General features: G+C 36.6%; 1 protein-coding gene across 1 annotated transcript; it reads left to right on the forward strand.

Moving 5' to 3' along the window:
• The first annotated feature begins 276 nt into the window (after positions 1-276).
• On the forward strand, positions 277-10,508 carry oprk1 (opioid receptor, kappa 1). The gene is made up of 3 exons (XM_030160818.1): positions 277-521; positions 5,404-5,756; positions 9,866-10,508. The coding sequence occupies exons 1-3, from the start codon at positions 277-279 to the stop codon at positions 10,402-10,404; spliced, it is 1,137 nt and encodes a 378-aa protein (XP_030016678.1). The 3' UTR covers positions 10,405-10,508.
• Positions 10,509-11,250: the final 742 nt, after the last annotated feature.

The raw sequence follows: 11,250 nt of genomic DNA on the forward strand, positions 1-11,250 counted from the left end.
AAAAAAAAAAACTAAACAAAACAGGTAAGGCATCATACTTGTGTAACGATGGTGTCCTTGAACGCAGGCTTTTGCGCTCTCCAGCTGGAGACATGATGCGTGCTGATGGAGAGTTTTTTTTTTTGGTTTTTTTTCTGCTTTTCTCCCCTTTTTTTATTGCAGTAGTCACGCAAAATTCCTGTGTTGTGAAATGAACGATATGTGCTGAATTAAGTTGAGCGGTCATTTTCCGCCCCGCAGCCCCGGCCGGTCCGCACAGCTCCGGGCTTCAGCACCATGGACAGCGGCGTAGTTCACATCTACAAGGAGGACAGGTGTCCGTCGGGCCAACCGGAGGAGTGCATCCCAAACTTTACTTGGCAACCAGGCTTATCGGACATCTTCAACTACACCCCGAACGGCACCTGGGATGCTGAACCCGAGCCCATGTCGCCCATCATCCCCATCATAGTGGCGGTGTACTCCGTGGTGTTTGTAGTGGGCTTGGTGGGCAATTGTTTGGTGATGTATGTTATTATAAGGTGAGTCTCCAAAGCTCTGCATCTTCCATCGACAACCATATAATTCTCTTTCACCCACATACAATTTCACATCTCAAGTACCTATACAAAAGATGATGTTTTCTCTTTTCTTTTATATAAATGTATATCACGATGTACCGATGAAACCACTGCTCAGCACCAGTAAATACATGTTTTACGTCTATCATCAGGTTAATTCAGGTCCCTGCAGGGACCACAATTGGAAATAATCCATAATTTTGTCAAACATGAAATCCATTTACTCCGATTGGATCTCCTTTGATATGTTTTGAAGGTGTTTGGGTTTTTTTTTTTATTATTAAATGGACTGTATTTTCCCCTCACTAATGCATCACAGAGCGTGTTTTGCTGTAATAATGTCAGTTTTTGTCCTCCATGTCATCTCTCTAAAATACACTTTACATGGATGTTTTCCATGAAAGATAAAACAACATTGACAGAGAGTAGTATGGGGAATTTTCCTCCCAGTGTTTTTCAACCTTGGGGTCGGGACTCCACATGGGGTCGCCTGGAATTCAAATGGGGTCGCCTGAAATTTCTTGTAATTAACCCTTTCATGCATGAATTCTGAGAACCTTAGTCAAGATTTTGTTCCTGAGTGTTTTTATTCCTATTTAGGCATGAAAAAAACAATGCGATTGAATTTTTTGAATGAATTTATTTTTCACAGAGTTACAAAAATATCCACTCAGCTGGACAGCATGCATTTGATTTCTTGAAGCAAAGAAACATATATTTAAAACCCATCATCACAAAGTGACATCCTGTGTGGAAACTATGAAATATATATATTTTTTAATGCAGTTAATCTCATGTTTTCACACATTTTATTATATTCTAATACTAGTTATGGAGATAATATGCAAAAAAAAAAAAAAAAAAAAACCTTTTTGTTTGAGAAAATTAGCAGTTGATTTCCACTCAAACATGTTAGTGCAGACCAGGTTTATGAAGTACAGCAAAGTTACAGTCATGGTCTGAATGTCAGTGTAGATGATGCATGAGCGTCCACTGTGTTGGTTGATATCCTCCTAAGACCCAGAAAAGTGAACATTTTCAGTTTTTTTTTTTTTTTTTTTTTTTTTTTTTACATTAAACAGTCATCTAGATTGGAAACTGCATAATGCAACAGTTTTTTCAGATACATTTTTAAAATCATCTTCATTTATTTATTTTTTTAATGGAATGTCCTTCGCAATGAATAGCTTTTTTTTTTTTTTTTTGTGAAACTGACAAACTTTTGTCCCCTACAGAGGACTAAAATGCATTGCTGGGTCTCAGGAGGACATGGAACAAAAACAACTAAACCCATGAACATACAAGAGAACAGCTGGAGAACAGGTGTCCACTGGAGTGACCACTATGCATGAAAGGGTTAATAAAAATAAAAATAAAAACTTACTAATAAAAAATATGTGGTGAGTTGACAGAGACAATCACAATACACAAAAGACATGACAAACTGTGAGTCTGAAACTGCAGCACTGAGGTTCTGTTTATCTGTCAAATGTTCATTGTGATCAGTTTCAGATGCTGCAGCTTTTTTATAATTCATAGTTTGAGTTCTTGTTTGTTCAGTATTAACTGTCAGCCTTGTAAATCACAGCTGGACTGACTGGACATATCCTGACCTAGGAAAATAAAATTCTCCCTTTGTGCAGTAATCTCCACCTGGATTTACTGCCTCTGTCCACAATAATATACTTTATATAGACTAAAAGTCCTCTAAAAGTAATGTTTATTTGCAACATAGTATAGCAAACTATTACAAGATCAAAAACAAATTAATTTTAGCAAAAAAAAAAAAAAAAGTCTTCGTTTTGAATGTCAGGGGTCACCATAAATTTGTGATGTTAAAATGGGGTCACGAGGCATAAAAGGTTGGGAACCACTGGATTATAACCTTTGACTGCATATTCATGGATAACTCTTAACATGTGGGTTGTACCTCAGTGGAGGAAGTACTAAGCTCTTTCACTTCAGTAAAAGTAAAAATACCACAGTGTAAAATACTTGTTACATGTAACAGAACTGTAGGCCCTGGACTTCTGACAAGCCAAAATTCTAATGGTCACAAGCAGAGCAGAATGGATGTTTTATGTTTGTATTGAAAGTGCAGTTCATATGTACTTGCTTCTACATGGGATTCTCTGCATTATTGTTTCTTTTCTGGAAAAATGAATACGAAGAGGTTATATAAATTTTATAATTATGATTACTATTTTCAGCACTATTCAATTATTTTGACATTTCTTTGTTGTGTGAACAACAAAGAAAGCAGGAAGCAGGAAGAACTGGATGTGCACACCATCCCTTCGAGGAAAATTATCCTGTCACTGTAAATGTTACTTACAATGTGAAAGTGACAATGGTGGAGGACAAGGCGGGGCTTTCTGTCATTTTATTAAAGATTAACAATATTTTCTATGTGTTGATGTGGACATGTCAAACTGAACACAGCTCTCCATTACCAATATTAAATAAGATCCTATACTTGTAGATCCACATATAATATATTACACATTATTCGCCAAAGCTATATATACAGATGAATACCCATTTATGGCAATTTTTAACCTAAGAGGGATTCATGTTTTTAGACTGTGGGAAAAAGCGCAAGTTACTGGAGAGAGCCCATACAGACATGGGGAGAACATAGACAAACTAGAAAAACACTCGGAGAGCGCAGACCTCCGCCAAGGCAGATCAGTGCCCCCCCCCCCCCCCCCCCCCCCCCCCCCCATCACCACCAAAATTTAATCATTTGTTCTTTGTGCCAGTATCAACACTTCCTGAAAATTTCATCAAAATCCTTCCACAGCTTTATGAGTTACCTTGCTAACAGACAAACAAACAAACAGACAGACAGACAAACAAACAAACAAACAAACAAACAAACAAACAAATAAATAAACAGACCAACAGACAAACCCAGATGAAAACATAACCTCCTCTGCAGAGGTAATTAATACAGAAAGGTCCCAGCCAGCCAGCACTGGTTTAAAATCCAGTACCTTGTTGCTGTGTGTCAACATGCCATCATAGCTTGACCCATTACAACATTTATTACCTCCGCCAAGGAGGTTATGTTTTTGTCAGCATTGGTTTGTCTGTTTGTCTGTCTGTCTGTTTGTCTGTGTGAAAGGTAACGCAAAAAGTTATGGATGGATTTGGATGAAAATTTCAGGAAATGTTGATACTGGCACAAGGAACAAATGATTAAATTTTGGTGGTGATTGGGGGTGGGGGGGGCACTGATCTGCCTTGGCGGAGGTCTGCGCTGTCTTTTCTAGAAAAGCACTCGTAGAGCGCAGACCTCCGCCAAGGCAGATCAGTGCCCCCCCCACCCCCAATCACCACCAAAATGTAATCATTTGTTCCTTGTGCCAGTATCAACATTTCCTGAAATTTTCATCCAAATCAGGCACTGATCTGCCTTGGCAGAGGTCTGTGCTCTCCGAGTGCTTCTAGTTGGCTGTTGTTTATTGTGCAGGCCAGTGGATTACAAAGTACATCTGCAACAACATGTAGAGAAGTATTAAGTCACAGAAAATGGAAATGCTCAGTTCAAACACCTCCAAATTATCCTTAAAAGTTCAATGTGTAAGCTTGTGGGCTTATGTTAAGTTTGTTTAGATGTAAATTCTGTGCTGGGAGTCTGTTGTTTGTTAATATCAGTGAACTCTATTCTCTTTCGTACCTTCATCCACAATAACAGTTGTACATTGATCTTTATGTAGGTAGAGGTTACAGGTTGGTTTTCATGTCAGATGTCAAGAGACTCGCTCACAAGCAACGTATATGATATCACACATGCAGACGCCAGCTGCCCACCTGTGCATTATACATCCTACTAAAGGTTTACGTGTGTTAAAACGTGTGCAAACTCATTGCACATGCAAAAAAATGTACAAACTGATTTACTAACAGTGCGCACTAAGGGTTGCGTCTTTCAAAGGTGCAAAATAACGTGTCTGCATCCAGTTACTACATTTACCACAATGAATAGGCAATATGGGGTGTTTACATGCAGTTGTGCATGTGCTGGGAGGAGAAAATGTAAATATATTACTTTAGCACACGCAAAGTGATTTATCAAACCTGAAAGCAATTTTGCTGATAGAAACTGTGTCTATATTTAACACATCTCAAAAGGAGGTGCAAACGGTTTGGATGCGTAATTGTGCACACATGGAAGTGGTTAGGAGACATTGAAATGATGAAACGAGATGCAGAGAACGCATTTGTCACCCTCATGTGAACATTTTTGGAGTGACAGAAGAAAAAATAATTGAGACATGTACGGTATATTTATGGATCCACTGTGATCTGAAGTTGTGTTAATAAAAGATGTAATATTGTAGAAATTGTTCAAATTTTAGTTCCAAACTGCAAAATTTCAATATTATACCTGTTACCAAATGTTAATATAACATTGTGTGTAAATGTACATGTATAAATAAGTCGAGGTAAAATATTGTTAAAATTGCACGAATTTTTCAATTGAAATTTCTGTTTTTTCAGGTTATTCACATCTTTTTTTGTAAAATGTAAATATTTTCATAATTTAATTGGGGTTTTTTTGTACTAAAACAAAAAGGAAAACTTGGATTTGTCATTATTTATAGGTTATTAAGTCATTATTTTATTGGTCTGGCCGCTTGAGATCAAACTGGGCTAAATATGGAACTGAACCAAAATGAGTTTGACACCCCTGAGTTAAGAAAAGCTAAATAGAGAGAAAAATTCATGTGGGAACTGTTACAAAAGTAGCACTGGGTCTTTAAGGGTTAAAGAACATTTTAAAAAATAAGCAAAACAACCCAAAACAACCAGACTCTCTTCTACGTCTTAACTACAGATACACAAAAATGAAAACAGCCACCAACATCTACATCTTCAACCTGGCTGTGGCTGACGCTCTGGTGACCACCACCATGCCCTTCCAGAGCACCGATTACCTGCTCAGCTCCTGGCCCTTCGGTGAGGTGGCGTGTAAGGTCTTCATCTCCATCGATTACTACAACATGTTCACCAGCATCTTCACGTTGACTATGATGAGCGTGGATCGCTACGTGGCGGTATGCCATCCCGTCAAGGCGCTGGATTTCCGCACGCCTGTAAAGGCTAAGATCATCAACGTGATCATCTGGGTCCTCTCCTCTGGTGCTGGGATTCCTGCCATGATACTCGGCAGCACTCAGACTAATAACGGTACCTAATCTTGCATATATTCTGAGTTCATGCATCTTGACACTACTAGGACTTCACCAAGTCTTATCATCATGGTCAGCAGTGATTTAAATGTCAATGGCTTTCTACTTATTTTTCATCTTTGTGCCTAAAGAGCATTTATCGGCTTCTAAGGGCAATTTCCAACTAATAGTTCTCTATTCTCCTGGCTGGAATTTGTTCAGTTGTCAGGAGTAATATCTTTCAAATCCCTGAAGAGGATGTTCTGGTGGTTCAATGAGAACCTACATTACAGCCCCTTGAACATATTAAGCCATGACGGGGCATAATTGGACTATCTTGATTGAGAACGGAACTTCAGTGATTTTTTTTTTTTTTTTTCCGTGTCGTAGATTGCTCGAGTTAATAATGAGCCCCATTCAATGAAGCACAGTTCACTTTGCTGAAAGCTATTAGACAAGATGATGAATTTGTTCTGGCCTTTGCCACACTGAAGTGACAACCTCAGCCTGTCACATGATCAGATATTTTCAGTTTTGGCTTCTATTCCTGAATTAAATATGCCTCTCTATTAACCCTTTCATGCATAGTGGTCACTACAGTGGACAGCTATTCCACGGCTCTTCTCTTGTATATTCATGGGTTTTGTTGTTTTAGTTCCATATCAGCCAACACAGTGGACTCTTATGCATCATCCAAAACAATGCAATTCATACAATTACTGTAAATGTGCTGCTCTTGATAAACCTGATCTGCACTAACATGTTTTAGTGTAAATCAATTGCTAATTGTTATTAGACTGTAACTAAGAAACTTTTTTTTTTTTTTTGCATATCCTCCTGAGACCCAGCAATGCATTTTGTCCTCTGTAGGGGACAAAAGTTTGACAGTTTTACTTTAAAAATAATGTGCATTGCAAAGGACATTCCATTAAAAAAATCAATCAATAAATAAAAATAATTTTAAAAATGTATCTGAAAAAACTGTTGCATTATACAGTTTCCAATCAAGACAATTTTTTAATGTAAAAAAGCTAAAACTGTCCATTTCCTGGGTCTCAGGAGGATTTTATCTCCATGATATGAGTAATAACTAATATTAGAGTATAATAAAATGTGAGAGCACAGTAGCAATTTAGCAATTAGTGGCATTAAAAATGTTTTTATTTCATAATTTTCACACAGTATATCACTTTCTGATGATGATTTTTAAATAAATGTTTCTTCGCTTCAAAACTTAAATGCATGGTGTCCAGCTGAGTGGACATTTTTGTAACTTCACAAAAAATAGGTTCATAAAAAAAAAAAAAAAAAAAAAAAATCAATTGCATTGTTTTTTTCGTGCCTAAAGAGGAACAAAAACACTCAAGAAAAAAAATATTGACTAAGGTTCTCATAATTCATGCATGAAAGGGTTAAACTCCCTTAAAAAAAAGTCTTCTATAATTTGTCTTTGATTTTCACTGCACAAAAAAAAGCCTGTGCTGTGTTTGACACTTTTAGGGTTTGCTTACATTCGTCTCCTGAGGACAATAGTGGAATATAAAGGGCAGACCTGACAGGATGATTAGTGATGCCATGAACATTTTAGTGCCTGTTCTATGCAACTTTTATAAATGTGATGTGGAAATCTAAAGCTATCAGTGCACAATGACCTTAAAGGAAACACAGAACATCAGGCGCCCAGTGGGTAATCTTTGGAAATGTAACTGTATTTACTTCTTTAGATATACAGTTGCAGACAAAAAATATTAGACCATCAAAAGTCATAAAAAAAAAACCAAACAATGGTAATGCAATCCAGTACTAACTCCTGTGTGTATCATGTGACTAAAACAGACAGAAAAGAAATCATGGAATGCCTAAAAGCACTGTTTTTGTCAGTACAGTGCCAAAGATATTGATGTAAGAACTGAAGTGATTTTGGTTATTATCAAGAAAACATGGAAAATGGATAGATATCAGCTCTGAAATTAAACTATTATGAGACATTTTTGTTGTTATCATTATATTTGTCCAAACCAGTGTACCTTTAATGGTACCAGGCATTAAAATGAACAAAAAATTAAAGAAAATAAGGGATGGTCTAATAATTTTTTACACAACTGTAGATAAGAGTGCAGAAGTAGAATAATTTAACCTATAATTGCTTCTTTTTGTACAATTCCCACCTTTGATGTAGCGTTAGGTGTATATATTAGCAAACATGTAAGACCAATATTCATTTGTTGGACTTAAGATAAGATAAGATAAGATAAGATAAGATAAGATAAGATAAGATAAGATAAGATAAGATAAGATAATCTTTATTTGTCACATACACAATTATACACAGTACAAAGCACAGTGAAATGTGTTTTGTACCTGTATCCAGTTTCAAGAAAAATTTAAAAACAAAGGTTCAATTAAAAAAATAAAAATGAAGGTTCAATAGAAAAATAAGGTTCTGAAATATACGTACATATACATCAAATAAGCAGAAGGAACACTATTATACATTCTGTACATTCTATACTTCATCTGAAAGGGAACAGGTTCTAGTTTCTGTGTTTATTATGTGACTGAAATGCAACTTAAACTAAAGGTGTTAAAACATGGATCAAATGTAAACCTAACTCTAGAGCAGCAGTGTCAAACTCATTTCTTCCCGGGGTCACATTCAGCCCAGTTGGATCTCAAGTGGGTCAGACCAGTAAAGTAATAGCATCATCACCTATAAATAATGACAACTTTTTCTCTTTGTTTCAGTGCAATAACAAACATTAAATTATGAAAATATTTACATTTACAAAATATCCTATAACAAAGAACATGTGAATAACCTGAAAAAACTGAAATTTGTTAGAAAAATAAGTGCAGTTTTAACAATATTTGATAATATTATGCCTCAACTCAAATATATGTACATTATACACAATATTATACAAATATGTGGTAACAGGCAGAATATTGACAAAAATGTTGAGTTTGGAACTTAAATAAGAACAATTTCTCATTCAGTTTTTCATTTGCCCAGGTTATTGTTCTTCTTGGTGGTTCTTTGAGGTTCATCTGGACTAGTTTTGCTTTAAAAGAGCAAAACTAGTTGAACCTAGAACCTAGAAAAATGGATCTGTCACTATTTATAGATTATTATGTTATTACTTTACTTTCGATCATACTGGTCTGTATGTGGAACCTGAACTAAAATGAGTTTGACACCCTTGATTGTTAATATCTTCTGTATCTTCCCTTTTGCACTCCACAAATTCATCCCGCAGGCTAGATAGGACCGTTTGGCGGGCCGGTTTTGGCCCCCAGGCCACATGTTTGAGACCCCATGCTCTAGAGAACAGGTGTCAAACATGCGGCCCGGGGGCCAAATCCGGCTAGCCAAAGGGTCCAATCTGGCACGTAGGATGAATTTGTGAAATGCAAAAATTACACTGAAGATATTAACAATCAATACTGTAAAAATCATTTTAATTCAGGTTCCACATACACAGATAAACAAATTAGATCTCAACTGGGTCAGACTAGAAAAGTACTGTCATAATAACCTATAAATAATGGAAACTGCAGATTTTATCTTTGTTGTAGTGTAAAAAAAAAAGTAAAATTACATGAAAATGTTTACATTAACAAACTATCCTTTTACAAAAAATGTGAACAACCTGAAAAAATATGAACTATGTGAAATGTCTTGTAAATGCAATTTTATCAGTATTATACCTGTTACTAAATGTTTTGTGTATTTGTAATTGTATTGTAAGTTGTAATGCACATGTGTAAATGATAAAGTGATAAACTGATGCAGAATATTGTTAAAACTACACTTGTTTTTCTTAAGAAATTTCAAGTTTTTCATGTTATTCAGATTTTTAAGGAAATGATGTAGATATAAACATTATCATAATGTAATTTTACTTTTTTCACTGGTATTATTTTACTGGTCCGGCCCACTTGAGATCATATTGGGGTGAATGTGGCCCCTGAACTAAAATGAGTTTGACACCCCTGCTCTAGAGTGACAGCTATAAATGTGACCTAAGAAGTCATTTGTCAAAAATCCTACCAATTTGCAATTATTTTTCAATGCAGAATGTTTTTCTTGTGTCTACTATAACACTATTGTCATTGTGTAACTAACAGGGACCACAGAGTGTGCCCTGCAGTTCCCTGACCCCTACACTTACTGGGATACCCTGATGAAGATCTGCGTCTTCATCTTTGCCTTTGTCGCCCCCGTCATCATCATCACTGTCTGTTACACGCTGATGGTTCTGAGGCTGAAGAGCGTGCGCCTCTTGTCAGGCTCACGTGAGAAAGACCGTAATCTCCGCCGGATCACTCGACTGGTCCTGGTTGTGGTCGCCGTCTTCGTGGTGTGCTGGACGCCCATCCACATCTTCATCCTGGTCAAGGCGCTGTCGAGCAACGTGCCCGAGACCACAGCTGTGACGGCGGCCTACTTCTTCTGCGTGGCTCTGGGCTACACCAACAGCAGCCTCAACCCAATCCTCTACGCCTTCCTGGATGAGAACTTCAAAAGGTGCTTCAGGGACTTTTGCTGCCCCAGTGCTCATGGGCAAGGGGACTGCCAGGGCATGAGCCGGGTCAGGAGCACCCTGCGGGACCACTCGTGTCCCGTAGAGGGTCGGAGGGATTTAAGGCAGGCCAGGCAAGTATGACTAGCCATGGACTCATCCTTGATGTACTATCAGGGTTGGGAAGACTCCAACGACCTGGGCTTGACTCAAATCACCACTGCCATTTGATGAGGAAGCTACTGAGAGGGAACTAGGGTGATCATTTCCATTTGGTCATTAAATGAAAAAAAAAACATATGTTAAAAAAATGTATTCTCTAATGCAGGGGTGTCAAACATGCGGCCCGGGGGCCAAAACCGGCCCGCCAATGGGTCCAATCTGGCCCGTGGGATGGCTTTGCAAGGTCAAAAATTCCACAGTCTTGAATTGAATTAAGCAAAAAAAAAAAAAAAAAAAAAAAAACTAGCTGAATTAAGGAAAAAATGTTGAATTAAGCAACAAAAAAAAAATCTTCAATTAAGTAAAAAAAAAAAAAATCTTCAATTAAGCCAAAGAAAATCTTGAATTAAGCAAAAAAATCTTGAATTAACAACTTCCAAATTTTTCTTTGTTTTAGTGCAAAAAATAACATAAAATCATGAAAATATTTACATTTACAAACTATCCTGTAACAATAAAATGTGAATAACCTGTACAAATACGAACAACCTGAAATGTCTAAAGAAAATTAAGCACAATTTTAACTATTTTCTGCCTGTTACTAAGTGTTTAGTGTCTTTCTAGATCTGATCCATAATTAATGTAGAAATGATAAGTTGAGGCAGAATATTGTTAAAACTGCACTTATTTTTCTTAAGAAATTTCAGTTTTTTTCACGTTATTCACATCTTTTTTTTTGTTTGGATAGTTTATAAAAGTAAGTATTTTCATAATTTAATTATTATTATTTTTTCTTTACCCTAAAACAAAGACAAAAATTTGGAGTTG

This window comes from Sphaeramia orbicularis, chromosome 17 (genome assembly GCF_902148855.1).
Source record: "Sphaeramia orbicularis chromosome 17, fSphaOr1.1, whole genome shotgun sequence".
Taxonomy (NCBI): Eukaryota; Metazoa; Chordata; class Actinopteri; order Kurtiformes; family Apogonidae; genus Sphaeramia; species Sphaeramia orbicularis.

Bases quoted from the DNA above. Each gene is read 5' to 3' on its own strand.
- oprk1 (XM_030160818.1), top strand. From the start codon at position 277: ATGGACAGCGGCGTAGTTCACATCTACAAGGAGGACAGGTGTCCGTCG. The intron at 522-5,403 runs GTGAGTCTCCAA...TCTTAACTACAG, and splicing joins GTGATGTATGTTATTATAAG to ATACACAAAAATGAAAACAG. The intron at 5,757-9,865 runs GTACCTAATCTT...TGTAACTAACAG, and splicing joins CAGCACTCAGACTAATAACG to GGACCACAGAGTGTGCCCTG.